The sequence below is a fragment of the Zingiber officinale genome, chromosome 11B, assembly GCF_018446385.1.
Source record: "Zingiber officinale cultivar Zhangliang chromosome 11B, Zo_v1.1, whole genome shotgun sequence".
NCBI classification, from domain to species: Eukaryota; Viridiplantae; Streptophyta; class Magnoliopsida; order Zingiberales; family Zingiberaceae; genus Zingiber; species Zingiber officinale.
Window position 1 is genome coordinate 5,669,950 of NC_056007.1, and position 21,212 is coordinate 5,691,161.

General features: G+C 38.0%; 2 protein-coding genes across 4 annotated transcripts in view; both read left to right on the forward strand.

Annotated features, from left to right (window-relative positions):
• LOC122034309 (DNA ligase 4-like) overlaps positions 1 to 2,832 on the forward strand; it is a 30,830-nt gene extending 27,998 nt beyond the window's left edge. For both annotated transcript variants that reach the window (XM_042593504.1, XM_042593505.1), the window contains exons 24-27: positions 243 to 373; positions 497 to 655; positions 963 to 1,118; positions 2,078 to 2,832. In XM_042593504.1, coding sequence (XP_042449438.1) covers positions 243 to 373; positions 497 to 655; positions 963 to 1,118; positions 2,078 to 2,666 — 1,035 coding nt within the window. In that variant the 3' untranslated portion in view covers positions 2,667 to 2,832. The remainder of the gene's footprint in view (positions 1 to 242; positions 374 to 496; positions 656 to 962; positions 1,119 to 2,077) is intronic.
• Positions 2,833 to 4,811: 1,979 nt separating this feature from the next.
• Positions 4,812 to 21,212, forward strand: part of LOC122034310 (pumilio homolog 5-like) — a 29,466-nt gene continuing 13,065 nt past the window's right edge. The window contains exons 1-5 of one of the 2 annotated variants that reach the window (XM_042593507.1): positions 4,812 to 5,016; positions 6,334 to 7,142; positions 8,201 to 9,642; positions 9,745 to 9,886; positions 10,012 to 10,119. In XM_042593507.1, coding sequence (XP_042449441.1) covers positions 6,504 to 7,142; positions 8,201 to 9,642; positions 9,745 to 9,886; positions 10,012 to 10,119 — 2,331 coding nt within the window. In that variant the 5' untranslated portion in view covers positions 4,812 to 5,016; positions 6,334 to 6,503. The remainder of the gene's footprint in view (positions 5,017 to 6,333; positions 7,143 to 8,200; positions 9,643 to 9,744; positions 9,887 to 10,011; positions 10,120 to 21,212) is intronic. The other variant, XM_042593506.1, reaches the window with a different exon arrangement.

Genomic DNA, 21,212 nt, shown 5'->3' on the forward strand with positions numbered 1-21,212 from the left:
CTATATATACACTACTAAATTTCAGTCTCCAGTATCTTGAATGGAGAAGTCATTATTTGGTTGAGTTCTCTATCTTTAAAATGTACATCATTCTGTTGCATACAAATAGCGACTAATCTGGTGGAGTTTTGATTTATGGTTTATCTGCTGCTGGTGTCATATTGGGTATCTGAGTTCTCTCTTCATTCAGGTTAGCCCTTTGATTCAAACCTTTATATGGTTTCTCTTATCTTTTTTTCCAGATATTCAACAACATGGTTGGCACAGAGGAATCAAACAAGGTAGAACATTACAAAAGCAAATACTGTCCACTGCAAAGTCTGTGCTTCTTTCGAGGTTGTTGCATTTACGTCGTTGAATGGATGCCTAGCGTGTAAGTTCTGTGTCTTGTACTGTTTTCTGTACAATTTCACAATCTGAAAAATGATGGTCAAGACAACACTATTTCCAGACTTCTAATAACATGCTGAGATTTTTTTTTTTTTTCTGTTAAAAGAGATTTAGACTGCAAGGCAACTTCAGAGCTAGTGTTGAGGAGGTTGAAACTTGAAATAACCATGTATGCTGGAGAAGTTTGTGATAGTCTTATACGTGCTACTCATTTGATAGTCTATTCACAGAACGAGAGGTATAACTTTGACGACTTGTACAACAGGTAAAGAGCTGATACTCCATAATCAACCTTTTCATGCTGTATATTTTTCTAGCATTTAATAATGTGTTTCGTATAAACCTTTTCTCTGCCATTTACTCTGCTTATGAGAAACATATTCCACAAAGATTGCTGATGGCATGTTTATGTTGCTAAGAACTTTGCAGTCACATAAAATTTCACTGTTGTTCCTCATACCTGTTTGTCGGTCATGATTTATTGTCACTCCCAGTTTCTTTTGTCGGATTATTTGGTATCTGTGCCATCATATATTTCTTACTAGTGGGGTCTAACTTTGTCTTTTCATCAGCTTTCCTCTTAGCCAGAGACGCTTTTTACATCAGAATAAGTTACACATAGTGAGGCACCGATGGCTGGAAGATTCCATGAAGGAAAGCAAGAAGCTGAATGAAGATGCCTATAGTTTGAAACCAGAATCCCTAGAAAGTATAGAAATTGATGAGAGGTAAGTATATCATCTAAACACCATATGTCTTGAACAGAATTTGTTTCTTGTTTTCAATCTAAATTTCTAGAATTTGTAATTTTGTTGTTGTTGTTGATAGAGATGACACGATCTATGATTCTCCTTAGTTCACTGATTACATGTTCTGTATGTGATGTGATGCTCTCAGTAAATGTGAAATTGGTTTATGGCAGCTCCACATGTAAAATGGATAACAAGCATGGAAACCACAAACTTATAATGGTGATAAAGAACATGAAGACCATGAAACATATAATAACTTTAAAAGAAATAATAATAATATTTTGCAGTGGAACTAAATCTTACCTTGAACTATGGTTGTCCAATATCGAGTTGTGAAGACAAACAATGTCATTAAGCGCAGGGGTCTTCTAATCTATGTTATAAAGGAGCTTCATGCCATAACTCGATGATAGCCATGGCCTTTATATAGAGTAGGGACTGTTATCACATATATAATGTTGAAACCCTGAAAGCTTCTCTAAAGAATCAAATGGCATCTTGAGAATTACCTGAACTTAGTAGCTTAGAAGATTTAACTTTATTCATGACTAATCTCTTTTCAAATAGTTCCATGGATTGGATGTTTGAATGCATGATTGTGGCAAGTGGATCTTGTTAATGAATGTGATTTTATTGTTCTAACATTGCAAGGTAAAGTGCAGAAACGAGAAAACAAATTGTTCATGTAGAACTAATGGTTTTGAGAATTTAGAATCTAACAAAAGGAAAAACAAAATTCTGCTCTTGTGTCATTTGTATCTGAAGTAAATTATCTGCAAGTCAAATGTTTTATCGTTCCTGTTCGCCTCCAATTGTTTAGGTTCATAAGAAGCTGAAAACAAATGGAATTGTAACTATGTAGTTCTGTTCGATACTTTTCTGTTCAGCATTTTGTACTTCTACACTAGTTTGAAATGTTTTTATCTTCTTCTCAGTGAGAACGGCGTTCAACTCCCTGCTTCTACGAGTACTACCAAGAACTACAATGCCACAAATCTAGTCGGTAGAACTGAAGCCCGGAAAAGAGCAAGGGCTCCACATAGAACCACAGGAAAAGCAAAACCAAGACAGACTAAACGACAACGAACCAGAGTCGGACGCCGGGCTGCTAAAATAGACAAGGATGAATCCCTTAGCAGTGACTCTGAAGAAAGTAATCAAGAAGCCACAGAGTTGAATGAGACCAAACATACAGGAATTGAAAGAACTAAAGCATGTGACCCTTTAGGTCAGGTTGGATTGCCCGACAAGTATCCACTTGAATTGATTAATAAGCAAGATAGTGTGGAAAACAAACCCGAATTGGATGTTAATTCGGGACAACATGAGAAGTTAGAACAAATGGCAGATCCTCTGCATGCCATATTGCTAGACATGATTCCGAGTCTTAGCCAGAGGAAAGTTGAAGGTGAGAGTTCAGCCGTAGAAGGTAAGATACCTCAGATAGATAATGATGCAAATCCAGTGAAGAAGAAGAAACTAAGTTATAAGGAAGTTGCTGGCCATCTTCTCAAAGATTGGTGACATTCTGTAATCTGTGTTTATTGGTGACATTCTGTAATCTGTGCATAAACATCGGCTTATCGTATCATAAAATTTGAAGCCGAGAAAGAAAGGATTCTAAACATGTTGCTACTTGGAAAGAAATTTCTAAAGGTATGTTGTTTTGAGTTCATATGATGATTGATTCTGTCTGGCCATTTTGATGCTGCTTATGTTTGCTTTGTATCCTTGCTTGACAGTTTCTAGTGGTGGTTTAGAATGGTAGCAGTTAGCTGGTTCGTTAACCAGTATCATTCAATTTGACTAGTAAACAAGACTTAGGGCTGTAAACAAGCCAAACTAAGCTAAATTTTAGGGTGTTTAAGTTTGTTTGATAAGGTAACTGAATCAAGCTGAGCTTAAAATAAACTAAACTTTTGAAAAGATTGTTCAAGTTTGATTTGGTTTATTTTTTTGATGAGTTTGAGCTTGATTTAAGCTTAATTTGAGTTTGGTTGATTTAGATGTTATCGAACTCTCAATTCAAACTTGTTTGATTGTTTAAATTTTACTTATTTGATTGGTTATTGAGTTTAATAATTTGAATTTGTTTATTTATTTTAAAGTTTTTAAAATTTATTTAGCATATTGATAAGAATTTTATTAACGATGGTTCATGAACATTGTTTATAAACTTTAACGAGTCGAACACATGTGTTCAAGTTTATTTATTTATTCGATTTTGTGTGCTTTGAATGAACATAAATAAATTATTACTAAAACCATAACAAGACTTGAATGAACCGGATTTTGATTCGTTACGTGGATAGAACACAATAGTAATGATATTAATGTATCATTTTGTTGCCAAAATGAGAGAGTAAACTATTGTATCATCATATCACACAAAATCAATTTTTTTTATTAATCCAAGCATCTAGGTTTTGGGTCTAACTAATTCTAGAGTTGGACGGCTTGATCTCGTAGATCAGCTGTCAGATAAATCCGACAAGCACAGAGGATTTTAGTATGATATCTCGATATTCGTAAATATTCAACATGAACTCCTTTCCTCTCAGCACCGTACAGTGCTTAGGGTCTCAAAATCACTCTCTTAGAACTAGAAATTGTCCTCATTTATATGCTTGTTAAATTTTTGTGTTTTTTTTTAAATTTTAAAGGACGAATAGGTAAAAGATCTTTTTGTTTATTTGAAATGTTAAATAAATAGCCATAACATTATTTTTCTTATAAACAGATTTTATTAACTAATAATCAATTACTTTATTTAATTATTAAAAAGCTCAGACGATGGCAAAAGAAAGTGGGGAACTATTAAAAGCTCTGCCGCACGTGCAGCATCACGTGTCTCAGCCCCTGATCCGCGACACGTGCTCCACTGGGTGAGTGGCGAAGCGTCAGTGACGGCCGGCACGCCGGCACGGACGCCTATCGACCTTCCACGTGTACATGGGTCCCTCCCGTGACGTCCACGTGCTCTCCCGAGACGAAGCAACTAAAAATGGGAAAGCGGCGGTAGGACCGCACTGTGTGCGGTTGGGATTGTGCCACGTCATCGTCTCCGGGGATCGGCGGGCTGGGCCCCACGCTATGCGTAATTACAAAGCCACCCCTCTTCTTTTCCTTAATATCGGATGATACGTCCCAGTGGGCCCTCATCCAAACCCAAAAGTCTATCGGGTAGGTCGGAACCACAGCTTGCAACTTTACCTTATAAAAAAATAAAATAATAAAAATAAAATAATATCGGAAAAAACTTTTTTTATTAAAAAATATCTAAAAACGATGTTCTCTTTGAACACGGATCTTCTAGTCCACAAAATTATGAATCAAAGGTTGATTTATATTTTAGACCATTGATTTAGATGAATCCCATCTATTTAAAAATAAATTTATTCAAATCAAATATTCTCATACAATGAATCATCTTATAATTCATAATTTACGAACTAGAGGATATTATTTTCTTTTCCTTTCAAAACATTAATTTATTAATTATTAAAATAAAGTACCTTTTATGACGTGTAACATTTGAGTCAAACAGTGTCTAACCTGAACTGCGTAACAATCCAGCAGATCGATGACGTGCTTAACAAGGTGAAGGCTATTTCGGTCATTTCACCTTATTCTCGGACAGGGGAAATCTCCAAAAGCCCGGCGATCGAGGGTTTTAGAAGCGACAGCTTGGAGCAGCGAGAGAGGGGGAGAGAGAAGGGGGCGGGCAAGGGAAGATAGTGAGCGAGGGACCTGGTTCGTCATCCGCCAGCCTTGTTCGATTTCTCCTCCGTAATGAGCCAGAGCTGTTAAAGATTGCTGTTTGACCATTGGATTTGGGGGATCGGGAAGTCAATGTCTCGTGATCTGGGTAAAGGTGAGGGTCTTATCAGGTCTTCTTCTATTTCAGGCGGTGAGATTTTGATAACTAGCTTGGGATTGTGTTAGGCTTGCCTTGTCTCGGTTAACGTCGTTGTAAAATTGCATTTTTTGGGTGCCTGAAGTTTCGTATTGGTTCAAATGGTTTAGTTTTGGATTTTTGCAAATCTCCGTTTGACCACAGATTTAGCTGTGAAAATTTCGGTTTTTTTTGGATATAAAGGTTGGGTAAAGATCATGATGCTTTGTATGGCTAGTGCAATATCAACACAGTTACTTATCGAAGAAGTGTGTTGGTCTTGATGCGCCTGTTCGATCAGAGATTAAGATGGAAGGAAATAAGTTGGCGTTCAGAGCGGGGAGTGTTCCTGAGAAAGGAAAGGTTGCAGAAATGTGCATGGGTGACTTAATGGTCAAGCCAGGTACACTTCCAAGAAAGAAGTAAGGAATAGGGTGATTGATTTCCTATTTATGAGAGAGAGAGAGAGATTAGAATGATGAAGTTATCACCGGAGTGGCTGACCCATGTAAGGTGTCGCAATGCATCCGGCTAGTTCAAGTTTGTTGGCCATTCCATTTAATGTGCCACAAGTACAAATGCCACTTAATTACTGCAATTCTGAAGTTTGTTTTAGCCCTTTTTAAGTGTTAATATTGGATTGGTCAGACTAGAAGCCTTGTTAGTGAAAATCTAAGGGATATCTATCCCCGAGCTTGGTGTTTCCAGATTGCCAAACTCTATCAACTGGTGTCCGAATGTTTAGGTGATCCTTGCCAAACAGCTTTGGCCCAATCTGTCATAAAGGAGGAGCGTGGTTGGCCTACAGCAAAATGTCTGCCTAGGAGTCAATCTGCCAGTATCTGATAGAAGTCGTGCTCTTATGCATTATCTATTTCTGTATTATCTGTTTATTTAGATGTGTGGTGGTTGTTTTCAGGCCATAATTTTACATTGGCAACATTGATGAATTGATACCTGAAGATAGTGATTTTCCTCCATTGATTTATCAATAGATTTTGGAGCCTTTTGCATTCTTCAGTGACACTTCCGCTTGATCTTTAAAATCTTTGAATTGATGGTGCTTTTGAAGTAGGCTTTATTTCATCTTGTGTTCTAAATACATCATGTCTGTAAAGGTCCCTGTCTCCCTGATGCTTCACATATGTTTATCTTCCTGCTTGTAGTTTCTGGACTATGGTTTTCTAATTCTATTATTGAAGTTGAATTTGGAGCAGTTGTATCTTTTTGGTTTGGACCTTATTAATTGCTTCTTCAGTATTTGTCTTAATTTGAACATGATATTTTCAATTTTAGCAGGAACTGACTGCTTTGTATGTTTGTGAGTTGATCTTGGCTTCTTTGAAGAAGGTACTTTGCCTGTTAATTGCTGACCACCAAATTTCACCTGGAAATCACTCCTAGTACAACTCTAAAACTTTGGCCTTTCATAAATGAATTATCTGGAAAAAAGCAGCTTCAGATAAATGGCTACAGAGAATCCATTGAGGTTCATAGGGAATACTGGAGCTGGGAACTGGGCCCTTGATAAGGATCCATCAGAATTTACATCGTCTGGTAATTTAATTTCAGAAGATTTGGGTCCACTTTTAGAGGGGCAAAGGTATCTTGGAGGCAATGGAATTAATGGTCTCAGTCGAAGTGGAAGTGCACCTCCGAGTATTGAAGGTTCCCGTGCAGCTTTTGATATCTTGAAAGGCCAGATTGCTGATGTGGATGGTAGTTTGGAGAACCTAAACAATGCAGCACAAAATTGTAATTCTGAAGAGGAACTACGTGCCCATCCAGCTTATTTAGCATACTACTGTGCTAACGTAAACTTGCAACCAAGGCTTCCTCAGCCTCTGATCTCTCGGGAGAATCGACATATGATGCAACAGATTGGCAAAATTGGTCAGAGTAGGAGATTGCCTTTATTTGATGACAACAGCAAAACATCTTTCTTTGGTTCTCGACCTGTCCTATCTACTCATAACGAGGAATCTGAGGATGATAGGTCACCTAGAATTGAACCTAGAAAATCGGTGGATAAGAAAGCTGATGTTCTTCCGTTTAATTTTTCTCTTTCTGAAGGACAGCATAATGCTATGGTAGATTCAGTGGAGGTAATTTATTCACTGTTCTAAATTTCTGTTCCCCTCTCCTTCTGAACATTTTTTTCCTAGTGCATTGAGTAGACTGCTACTGTTCAATAGTTTTTTATGGCCTAAGCACGGATGGCAATGTGCTAGGCCCCGTCTCAGCCGCCGACCCTACTAATATCTGTGTTGGTCCAGCTGTACTGTGTGCTGGCACAGGAAGACCGAGACTTCAGTCCTAGCATAGGCTTGGGTGGTTTTTATTTTCCTTAAAATTATTTTTATTATTAAATATTTGTATAGTAAAATATTATTAATATGGTGATATTTAATAGCAATATCTTCATTAAATATTATTAAAAAAAATTAATCGGCCTGGACTTGAGGCGGGCTGACTTTGTGTTCATGCCTGGACCATCCCAGATCATGTAGGTGTGGCTTAGTCTGGTTGGGGTTGCATCATGCTAGGCACAGTCCAACTTGTGCCAGGTAAGGCCTTTGGTTACCTAGATCATCTTACACCTCATGGGTCTAAGCTTAGATGTGACTACAAACCTCTTTCTTCCGGCATGTAAATTTATAACTTTAGTTATACTCTGATCTAGGTGATTAAGTACCTAATGCATGCACTACTTTGGGAAATTATTTAAGATGATGGAGGCCTTGCTTTGGAAATTCATTATAATACGCTGAGATTTGTTGTTATGGGTACTCATTCCTACTGATTCTAGTATGCTTTTTGTTGCACGGATGTGCCATTTGTGCAGTATTGCCATGTACCTGAGCCAGAGAGTCCACATATGCTGTAAGCATTTTCTCAGAATACTATTTTAACTTCTAATAAATTCCCTAATTGGCTGAGTCTGCTCTATGAATGTTGCCCTGTAATTTGCATGAACATTTCTTAATGATTTCGTAGTGATTGTCCAGACTAAGTAGCCAGATAGATTAAACGTAGTTCTTTTAAAGTATTTCTGAAATTTATGACTGGCTTAGAATAGATTACTACTATATTTTAGACATTATTTGAAGATACTGATGATTTTTTTACAGTTCTTTTGAAGCTTGATTTTTTTATGTTTCAGGAAGATTTTCCTCAGACTTCATATCCTTTATATCATGACCATTCTCATACTTCAAGACAGACATTGCTAGATCAAGAATCCAACCAGAATTTGTTTTCGAATGCTGTACATGATTCTTCTGTTGGCATAACTATGCTACAGCCTAGAAAAAACAGTGTAGGCCTACATGCTCGTTCTTCTCACAGAGGTTCACATTCAGTTGGATCCATATCAAGTGGTGATCTTGGTGGCATGCCAATTTCATGTGCAACATCGACTGAGAAGACACTAATTCAAACTGAAACTAGCAGTGGCAGCACCAATTTTGAGAACGGTGTTTCACCTGGCGGTATGGTCGGGTTAGGTATTGGTAATATCAAAGATGAAATGAAGAAGCTAAGGTTATCTTCCGCTGGCTACACAACCAACGAAAGGCGACATACCCAGCCAGGTGATTTGCATTCACAAAGCTCATTTGCTCGTGCTCAGCTTGGTCAGTCTCAGATGACTGCTCCAGGAATACAACATTCTCAAAGTCCTGGGAGTCATTCTTCTCATGGCCAACCAAAATTATCTGCAGTTGAGGTGCGACCACTATCACAATCTTCCAGTATTTCTCCCTTGTACGTCACAGCAATGGCATATGGAGCTCCATATTACCATACTCTGCAATCTACTAGCCTACTCCCTTCTCAGTTTGGCATAAGCGGATACACATTAAATCCTTCACTAGTTCCATCCTTGGTTACTGCATATCCTCATCATCAGAATGTTGTTCCAGTGCCTTTTGAGAATGCAGTTGGAGCAGACTGCAATACCAGAGTTCCAGGAGTTACTTCAGGAGGAAATGATTTTTCTGGTGCTGACGTTCAGCAGTTATATAAGATGTATGGACAATTGAGTTTGCCTATGCAGCCTCCCTTTACTGACTCTTTATATATGCCTTTCTATCAACATCATTCAGTTGATGCTTATAGTACTGCAGCTGCTGTTCAATATGAGCCAATGATATCCAGGGGAAATGCTGTAGGAAGCTTACAAGGCCTCTATGATCCACAACAAGCTCAGGGTTCTACATATCTATCTGATCAAACATTCCAAGTCACCAGAGGTAGCAGTGTCAGTACCCTGAATACTGCTAGAGGGGGCACTGTCAGTCCTACTTACTATGGGAGTCCCACAAGTATTGGTGTGATGATGCCATTTTCAAATTCTCCAATGGGCAGTCCTGTTTTTCAAGGACCTTCAGTGGCTGGAACAAGCTTTTCAGGAAGGAAAAATGACAACATTAAGTTTCCATTCAGCTCTGAGAGACATACTGGTTCTTTATCAGGGTGGCAAAGCCAAAGAGGGCACGAGAAGTTTGATGATCCAAAGCCTTTCTCTTTCCTTGAAGAGCTCAAGTCCAACAAAGCTCATAGATATGAGTTGTCTGACATTGTTGGACGTGTTGTTGAATTTAGGCAAGTTTTATTCTTCTTTTTGTTTTCTAAATTTGACCTCTTTAATGTTGGATCTTATTGTGTTGTATATTGTTTTGGTTGATGTATCTTTTCTTGTATCAGCGCTGACCAACATGGTAGTCGATTTATCCAACAAAAGTTAGAGATTTGTAGTGTTGATGAGAAGGCTTCAGTTTTCAGTGAAGTACTTCCATATGCTTCGTCGTTAATGATTGATGTATTTGGGAACTATGTTATTCAAAAGGTACATCTTCTAAAGTTGTCTCTGACTACTTCTCTGATTCCCACTATAAACTTCTTAATGTGTAAGTGCTCTCGAGAATTTCACTGGTTTGGCAATCTTTCATATTCACTCCTCTGCTCTTGCAGTTTTTTGAACATGGGAGCCCTGAACAGAGGAAAGAGCTTGCTGATAAGCTTGTTGGCAATATCTTACCATTAAGTCTTCAAATGTATGGTTGCCGCGTTATTCAGAAGGTTCTCTTTCTTTTAGCTATCCTTGTCCATTTTGCACCATGCTATGATTTCATTTGTTTCAGAACTGGAATTCACAAAATCTGACATCTACTTAATATTCCATGATGTTCATGTTACATTGGTAGCTTTGAAATATGCTAATTATATTTGCCATACTGAATTTGCTGACAAAGCAGTGTATTTGCTATTACATTTTAACCTTTTTAAAAATAATTTCAGGCAAGGAACTTAATGAATATATGTGTAGAAGCAGATATAGTTCCTGAGGAGCCAATATTTTTCATTCTTCATTTTCTTTCTTTTTGTTTTCCATTTCAAGTGAAACTGTCCCTATCATGCCTCTTCACATTAAAGGCTATTACCAAATAAAATGTGTTGAATTCTTCTGCAACATGGCATGGTTCTGTCAAGGCTGGGTGTCCTCATAGGGAAAGCAAACTAAGGCAATAGAAGATGAATGATCTAATGGCTTAGCCCATGTAAGCTACCTTATGACCGGTGGAATATTCATTCCCTTTTTTTTTTGGTCATAGAACTGAAAAAAGAGTAGTCCACATCCAATTTTGCCATGACTTGTACTGAATGAACCAGTATTTATTCAGAATAATATCAAGCTTTACAAATTGTCTAGCACTTGGTTCTATTACCATTATTGATTCTGCATGATCATCACTTTTAAAAAGCACGGTTTTAAGAATCAAATTGTAAATAGTTAGGGGTATATTTGTGAATATATGAATAATAAAAATGTACTAAAACAATGATAAGCTTATATACAGAGGGACTACCTACTGCCTTTATGCTCTAATAATTTTCCCCAGCTAACATGGTACCGGAACTAGTGAAATTGTTACCTTAGTCGGCTTTGTCCGCCACCACACTCACTTTGCATGATTCATCACCACACACATACTGCGCAATCCTTCTTCAACCTCGTTGGCTTGGGATTCTTCTTCTATGTGATTTTACTTCCAAGCATAGTCACCAAGCTGAACTGTGTGAACCTTCTTCACTACTTGCAGGTGTTATGTTTCCCATTAGTATTCTTCACCAATCTTGATTTTGCAGTTATTCTTCATTATATGGTTATTCTGCTCAGGATTTCTTTGCTGATTGATTCCTTTGTTGGTTAATTTTTTTGCTCACTCTTGAAGACCTATCTGGTCTTACTGATTGATTTCTTCTATTAGGACCAATCTAATCTCCTCTTCAGTTCCCTGCTTAGTGTTTCATTGTGAGGTTTTGCACATACACGTGAGATCTAGTGGTATTCTTCCTCAATTTCTGCTGTATTTCTACTGAGACTAATTCATAGGCAATCTCTGTTCAATATGGACGCATGTTATGATAATTTAGATGGTGGTTTTACATCCTAATGAGACTTGGATTTAGTTCTCCTTTCCCTAACAAATTCACAGTTGATTCTAATTGGGTGTTTACTGGGAAGACTGTTGGGATCCAACGCGCCAAAGATGCGGAAACGCAGCGGAAAAATACTAGATCCTCTATCCAGCAGATCCATGCGAAGGGAAGAAGCATTTTCTGAAAACAAACTATACTAAGCTACATAATAGGATTATACCTTTGTTGCATGCCCTTCGCAATCCCGACAGTAACCTTTTCTTTGGATCCAGATCTCAGCGCGTTTAAGTGTCCGCGCCTCTATGGTATCCACACGAACATATCCTTCGTTCGTCACACGAACGAAGTCTTCGGAGAAGAACCATCTTCTTGTGCTAGCAAGAAGTATAGTTCGGCCAAGCTTGAAGATTCGGCCAAGGAGGAAGGAGGAGGAAGAAGAGAGAAGCTCAAGAGACACCTTTTCTCATCTTCTTGTAAAATAAATCCAAAAACCTATTTATATTCATCCAATGAATACCAAGGGTTTTTGTCTCTTTGTATTCCTCCTAATGGGTTGGATTATTATATTGGATTAACCATTAATCCAATAACCCAATAAGTCTAACTCATTGAGTCTAACCCATTAATCCAATGTATCTAATTCGGATTGGATTCAATCCAATGAGTGAGTTCACTTGAGTCTAACTCAATGAGTAACCCAAAATGCCTAATCATCTCATTATTGGCTCTTAGGACTAATTACTAACAATCTCCCACTAGCACTAGTGCCAATCACCACAAAGATGACACCAACACTTTGAATTTACCCATTATTCTTAATATCCTTAGTATTTTAGTCAAACTAAAATACCCATCTCCACACGAATATGTTCTTTGTGTGTGACCCTATAGGATCTCGTAACGTTGGCAATGCATCGAAATCAACATTTGCGATATATAAATAATGATTGACGTCTAGCAATGTATCATTGCTACCCAATTGACGAGAAAGTCGAGATCCGACCTAACCTGTTCGTGGCTATTATCTTGTATGATTTGGTCCCTCTATCCTTGATATCTAGATTGATCAATGAGGCATAGACCGTGTCATCCTCTTATCAATCTTTGTGTTTCTTGATCTCCAAGTAGACACACTTATCAAATAAGCTCAATACCTCATATTGACTCTTTTATGCATGGCCATGCTTTCTTGTGTCCTATTAATCAAGTGGCACATAGATTTCGCTTTCGTCATATGGAAGGGATAAATCTCATCTACATCACTCACATCCCTCCGCGTAATTTATTGCATACCCAGTGATCGACTTTATAGTCCACCCTGTTACGGATTTGACGATACCAAAGTATACAACTCATTATGTAGGGAGCCGTAGTGATTTCAGGTTTAAGGACTATTCATACCAATAGTCACATGAGAATGTTTATGACACTCATACGACGATCCATAAAATATTCTCAAGGCGGGTCATTCAGTATATATTCTCTAATATATACCCATGTGTCAACCTGATATCTCATATCCATGACTTGTGAGATCAAGTCATCCGTTGACCTACATGCTAGTCTCAACGCATTAATATTATCCTTGTATATTAATGCTCGACTAGGAACAGTTAAGAGTAGTGTTTTCTATAATATCTCACTATCAATTCAACTAATTGATATACTGTAGATAATAACCTACTACCCAAGGATATTATTATATTTTTATTCGGCATTGAACTGAAGTAAATATAATAACCATAACCTTTGTCTTCTAATGAAATAATGAAATATGATACAAAATGTCCTAAGTCAATCAACTCTTGATTGCCTCTTAGGGCTTACACTAACAATCTCCTTATGTCACTAGTGTCAATCACTAAAATATCTAATATCTATTGACCTAGTGTGACCATCATACTTTCTTGATGGCAAAGCCTTGGTTAAAGGATCCGTAATGTTAGCATTGTTTGGTTCTCTGCGTATCCTCATATCTCATATATCGATGATCTCTTGAATGAGATGGAATCGTTGTAGTATCCAATACCTAAGACCACCATTTATGTAAAATACATGCCTAACTGCGATCTAGAATCGTCCTTGTCAATTTGGAAGCTTACACCACTATAACCCTTTACAGCAACAGCTGTAACCCTTTACAGCAAACTCTTCATCGCCTCCAAAGATCAAGAAATAATCTTGAGTTCTTCTCAAGTACTTAAGAATATTCTTGACTGTTGTCCATTGACCTTCACCTAGATCTGACTGGTATCTGTTGGTCATGCTTAACGCATATGAGACATCTGGGCGAGTACAAGGCATGACGTACATGATAGACCCTATAGCATATGCATAAGGAATCTGATTCATGTGGTCCCTTTCTACTTTAGAAGAGGGGCATTGAGTCTTCGAAAGACTCACACCATGTGACATAGGTAGGAATCCCTTCTTGGAATTCTCCATAGCAAAACGTTTAAGCACCTTGTCAATGTGCGTACTCTGGCTTAGGCCAAGCAATCTTTTAAATCTATCTTTATGGATCTTAAGACCTAAAATATAGGCTACTTCACCTAAATCTTTCATTGAAAAACAATTCTCAAGCCAAGTCTTTACTGACTAAAGAGTAGGGATATCATTTCCAATGAGTAGTATGTTATCTACATACAATATGAGAAAAATGACTGTGCTCCCACTAACCTTCTTGTAGACACAAGGTCTGTCTTCATTCTTAATGAAATCAAACGTTTTGATTGTATCATCGAATTGAAGATTCCAGCTTCTAGAAGCTTGCTTCAATCCATAAATGGATCTTTGCAACTTACAAACCTTTCCAGCATGCTCTGGATCTACAAAACCCTCAGGTTGTGTCATGTACACATCCTCGAGTAGATTTCTGTTAAGAAATGCGATTTTGACATCCATCTGCCAGATCTCATAATCATAGTAAGCAGCAATAGCAAGCATGATCCGAATGGACTTGAGCATTGCAACTAGTGAAAAGGTTTCATCATAGTCTATACCATAAATCTGCTTGAATCCTTTAGCCACCAATCTACCTTTATAGGTATGCATACGACCATCCATGTCAGTCTTCACCTTGAAGACCCACTTACACCCAATGAGTTTGATCCCTTCAGGTGGATCAACCAAAGTCCATACTTGGTTAGTGTACATGGATTCCATCTCGGATCTCATGACCTCTAGTCATTTCTCAGAATCTAGGCCCTATACAGCTTCCTGATAAGATGTAGGCTCATTGAGACTAATAAGCTCTATATCACCGTGGTCAGACAAGAGAAAAGAATATCTCTCAGGTTGACGACGAATCCTATCAGATCTGCGTAGAGCATGTGCTACTTGAACAGGTTGGTGTTCCACAACTTCTTGTGGTGTAACAAGATCCCGATCCACAACATCTTGTGGTACCTATTCAATTTTCATCAAGGTGTCAGTGCTAGTTTGTACATCTTGAACTTCTTCAAGATCGATTTCACTACCACTAGTTTTTCTAGAAATAAATTTCCTTTCTAGAAATACACCAGTCTTGGCAACAAACACCTTACCTTGGGTGGGATTATAGAAGTAATATCCCTTTGTTCCTTGGGATATCCAGCAAAGTAGCACTTATCTGATTTGGGTCCTAGTTTATCAGAGACTTACCGTCGAACGTAAGCCTCACAATTCCAAATCTTTATGAAAGACATATTGGGACTCTTCCCTGTCCATATCATATATGGTGTCTTTATGACAGCCTTGGATGGAACTCAGTTAAGTGTGAAAGCGGTTGTCTCTAGAGCATGTCCCCAGAAGGAAGTAGGAAGATCTGTATGACTCATCATCCATTGTACCATATCTAATAAAGTATGGTTCCTTCTTTCCGATACACCATTCCATTGTTGTGTTCCAGATGAAGTGAGTTGAGATATGATCCCACACTCAACGAGATGGTCATGAAACTCTTGGCTAAGGTATTCCCCACCTCGATCCGATCGAAGCATCTTAATACTCTTACCAAGTTGGTTTTGTACTTCATTCTTGAATTCTTTGAACTTTTCAAAGGATTCTGACTCGTGTCTCATTAGATACACATAGCCGTATCTACTGAAATCATCAGTGAAGGTAATGAAGTAATGATAGTCTCCTCTAGCTGCTATTCTGAAAGAGCCACATACATCAGTATATATGAGTTTTAACAAATCATTAGCCCTTTTGCCATGTCCACTAAATGGAGTCTTTGTAATCTTACCTCGAAGACAAGATTCGCATACCTCATATGATTCAAAATCAAATGAGTCCAACATCCTTATGGAGTTGGGATATGTGACTCTCATTTATGTGACCTAAGCGACAATGTCAGAAATATGTTATAGATTAAATTTTCAAAGTCTGGAACATAGAGTCCATTTATCAGAGGTGCACTACAATAAAACATATCATTTAAATAAATAGAACAACATTTGTCCTTTATTATAAATGAGAACCCCTTCTTGTCTAAACAAGAAACAGAGATTATGTTTTTAGTTAAAGCAGACACATAACAACACTTTTCTAGTTTTAAAATAAGTCCAGTGGGCAAAGATAAGGAATAAGTTACTACAGTGACAGCAACAACTCTTGCACCATTGCCTATTCATAGGTCCACTTTGCCCTTTGTCAATAATCTACTATATTTCAGCGCTTGCACATTAGTACAAATGTGAGATGTACATCCGGTATCTAATACCCATGAAGAATAAATAGATAGATTGACTTCTATAACATATATACCTGAGGCAGAAGTCTCACTTCTCTTCCGTTTCAGTTCCTCCAGGTACACCTTGCAGTTCCATCCGGTATCTAATAAATAGTTCAGCAGTTCTCAACATGCTCAACATTTCAGGCAGTGGTTTGTCAATTTCATTTATATTGTAGTTCATGACAAATTGACTATAATTGTCAGGCCGATTGCAGAATAAGGTCAGTGGCTAATTCTTAGCCTAGTGGGAATCCCAACCTTTGTAGATTTTCCACAAACCCGATCATTTTGAGCACATATGGCCCAACGAGACTTCCTTCTTGCATTCTGCTCTGAAATAGTGCTTTAAAGATCTCAAATCTCTCATGCTTTGCTTGTCCTTGATAAAGTTGTCTAAGATGTTCAACCATATCAAAAGCATCCATGTTCTCATGTTGCTTCTGAAGCTCAGAGTTCATGGTGGTGAGCATTAGGCATGACACATGTAATGCATCATCTTAATGCTTCTTATAAGCATCCCTTTCAGCTCTAGTGGCAGTAGTAAGGGGTGCTTCAGGAATAAGCTACTCTAGGACGTACAGTTTTCGTTCTTGTTTGAGGACTATTCTCAAGTTTCTATACCAGTCTAGGAAATTAGCTCCATTGAGCTTGTCTTTATCAAGGACAGATCGCAAAGAGAGGGAATTCGTTATACTTGACGACATGGTAATCTACAACAGTGAAATGCAGAACTTAGTATCATATATCGATCATTTAATTAGGCCTTTAATTAAATGATTCTCCTACTAAATTCTAAAGCTTGATAGGAGCAAAGTCACTACTAGCTCTAAATCCAAAAGCAAAGACATTCTAGTGGGACAAGATCCACATTATACATCATCTTGAGTTAGCTTTGGCTAATCGCCCAAGACTTGTATAAATTAGGTAGGCAACGTGTACTAATTGGACAAGATCCATATTATACTTTTCTTGAGTTAGCTTTGACTAATCGCCCAATACTTAGTATAACTTAGGTAGACAACGTTTACCAATTACATCCTATGTAACTCTTGCATCCTTAGATGAACAACACTTTTTGTTCGTTTTCCTATCTTATGAAATCCATATTATAATTCATCTTGAGTTAGCTTTGGCTAATCGCCCAAGACTAGTATAATATGATTTACATCGCATGAGTTATGCCTTTAAGTTCTCAATCCAATTGAGGTAACTTAGTTAAGTCATATCCAAAGTTCAATAGTCGGACATCACAATTGTCCTGTCGCACTCTACTAAGATAAAACGAGTCACTTTGCTTTGGCAAACCTGACTACAGATGATCGAGGTAGTAGTGAGCACCAAACTTTGGTAGGCATATGACAGGGACTTACTTATGATAGCTACACATGCATCACATACATCATGGCATATCATGACATATATCAACATATACACAAGTTTAAACGTGACATGGTTATGACCCCTATAAATTACGATATTCTCAAGCCAATGAGAAGAGCGATAAGTCAACATAGGTGTAAGCAGCTTCTCCAAGCGCTTCCTTGGTTGTCGTGTGTTGTTGTCCTTCCTTCCTTTTCACCCGTCTTCCAGAAGACTAACTCTTTCTAATTTTGTACATTACAAAATCTAAAGAAACTTGAGTTACATTCGAGTGTAATCTAATTACAACAAGAATAAAAGGGATGAAGACACGACACGCAGATCGTATTATGAATTACAACATTACACACATCCAATCATATTGGGATTAAAGGGCCATAATCATGTACCATGTCATATATATTCACAATATTTTTATGACATAAATTTACTATGATTTTAACAAATAAATTATGAGTTGCAACGCCACGGCGGTCCCGCTATCCACAATACCAACTATGTTTTGTTCTAAACAAAGCATCTCTGGCCGAGACCTTGTTGGTCACACACCAACTTCGTTTTGTTCCCAACAAAACACTCATATCTGTCAAGACTCAGGATTTGGCCGAAACTAAGAATCTGGCTAAGACTCATAGTCTGACCGAGACCCATAATCTGGCCGAGTCTTGTGTGGCGGAAACTCATAAGGTTTTGCAAATCACCGTAAATTCTATCATGCAATTTCTATATCATATATAAAAATTCTAAAACATAGCAATAGCCCTTCGCAAGTGGCTCTGATACCACTGTCGGGATCTAGCGCCCCAAAGACGCGGAAACGTAGCGGAAAAATACTAGATCCTCTATCCAGCAGATCCATGCGAAGGGAAGAAGCATTTTCTGAAAACAAACTATACTAAGTTACATGATAGGATTATACCTTTGTTGCATGCCCTTCACAATCCCGACAACCTTTTCTTTGGATCCAGATCTCAGCGCGTTCAAGCGTCCGCGCCTCTATGGTATCCACACGAACATATCCTTCGTTCGTCGCACGAACGAAGCCTTCGGAGAAGAACCATCTTCTTTTGCTAGCAAGAAGTATGGTTCGGCCAAGCTTGAAGATTCGGCCAAGGAGGAAGGAGGAGGAAGAAGAGAGAAGCTCAAGAGACACCTTTTCTCATCTTCTTGTAAAATAAATCCAAAAACCTATTTATATTCATTCAATGAATACCAAGGGTTTTTGTCTCTTTGTATTCCTCCTAATGGGTTGGATTATTATATTGGATTAACCATTAATCTAATAACCCAATAAGTCTAACTCATTGAGTCTAACCCATTAATCCAATGTATCTAATTCGGATTGGACTCAATCCAATGAGTGAGTTCACTTGAGTCTAACTCAATGAGTAACCCAAAAGGCCTAATCATTTCATTATTGGCTCTTAGGGTTAATTACTAACAAAGACTTCGCTCTATGGTGTACTTTGGACTAGCTACGCACTCATTTGGTGTCTAAAAGTCACACTCAAGTTTACAGTGTTAATTATCAGGTGGCCTAAGGTGAATTTGTGCGAAAATCATATGGTTAATATGGAGGAGTTATAAAGTTCTATGCAAGATTCAAAATCTTAAGCCATGCTTGAGTTTCGATCTTTGATTATAATGGTGCAATTTTGGTACTGTGCTTGTGTATATTAATACAGAGTAGCCCCCGGGCAGGGTTGAGTTGGCTAGTGCGGGGCAGAGTTGCTACAATGGGCACGGGTTCGAATCTCTACGAAACTAAGAAAAAAAGCCTTCCCGCAGTGGCCAACTACAGCTTCCCGATTTACCTCCTCACAGATGGTCGTGGGGTTGGCCGTGTGAGACTCTTAGGATGACGGATTCCACTTTTTTGCTACAATTGTGTATTAATACAGAGTCGGTGGCAAATTGGAGATGGAGAGATCAAGAAAAAGAAGTATAACAAAAACAAGAGAAACAATTACCTTTAGTTGCAAGGCTTAAATTATCATTCCGTGTTGTAGTTTTTGTGGTATGGTTTTAGTATTGTATTGTGTGGACACAAGTTAATAAATTAGCAAACATTACTTAAACGTTGACATGTATCAAGATCCTACTGTGTGTCGAGTGTCAACATGACACACTGCATGACTGACAAGGGCAACACGACAAATTACTGTGCATATTAATATCATGGCTCAATAATTTACTAGCACAATATATTTTGATTGTGCACTGGCATGGTATGAGAGTTTAAACCGTGCTTACGTTATCATAGTATGTCCCTTTGGCTTAAAGAATAAAATTTATAAGTTGTACAACCTACCATGCTAATAGATTAGTGTGATGGGCTTTTGAGAAACATGTAGAATTGTAGAAAAGTTGAGGATTATGAGATGGATTATTAGAAGAGACAAACAACAACCAAGCTTTAGTCCACTAGGTGGGGTCAATTATATGGATCATTTTACGCCATTGGATTATTAGAAGAGAGAGAATAAAAAAAATTATTAGTATTTAGTCATGATTCATAAACTGTTGGGTGTAATTCATACCAAAGGGAGCGCGCAGAAAGAAACACACAGAGAGGCTTGGCAACGAAATTGGAATTGCAAACTATAGGGAATTACAAACAGAATTACAAACTTGATTTCCACTGACTCGAGTAAGGCTCAGGTTATTTGCTCCTGTTCTGTCCTTGTGGTTGCCATGATCCTTTCAATTTTTCTTGTTCTTCCTTTAAGATTTTATAAGGATCCTTGAAAACATACAGTTTTCCAGGCTTCTCTTTAGGCTTGGAAAGGGTAAGATTTTGTAATTTTGTAATCAGGTCTGATGGAAAAGGGGTTGGATTTTGTTTTTGCAAACTGGCTTGAATTTCTTTTAATGTTTCAGAAATTTGGACAAGTAACTAGATTTGGGTATTGTTTTGCTTAATAATTGTGGAAATACTAGGTGTGGAACCCTGGTAATCACTTGGTTTAGCAAAACCAGTTGAAGGTGATTCTATAGGATCAGTTGCCGAAATTGCTTCTCTATAGGATGAAGTGTTTCTAGAAATGATGTAATTATTCATAAAAAGGATCAGTACTTACAGGGATTCTTGTTGCCTTGGCGAGGGTAGTTCCTTTCCTGAGAATCTCATATAGGTGTGTCCTTGGTTTTCTTTAGGCCTCCTGCCGTTTTAACCAAGTTAGGACCTATCTTCTTGCTTCTCAGAATTGCATAATGCCAACACGCCAAAACAAAAGAATTTATAAAGCTCTGATACCAAAGGGAGAGCGCAGAAAGAAACACACAGAGAGGCTTGGCAACGAAATTGGAATTGCAAACTATAGGGAATTACAAACAGAAATACAAACTTGATTTCCACTGACTCGAGTAAGGCTCAGGTTATGCCTGAATTCCTTGCAGGAGTTTCTTCTTATAGAGAACGCTGGGTGCTCATTGGCCCCATCAACACGTTTTCAAATAAGAAGATCAGAAGGAATCTTCATAGTGCTTAATAAAGCTACTTTAATAAAGCTGCTGATAACTTGTATGGACATTAGTTGAGTTGTCGGGTCCATCATGCTTCAAACTTTAAAATTACGCATGCGAGAGACACAGTCTTGCAGAAGATAAGATGCTTGTGTCAGTTGGTCATCAC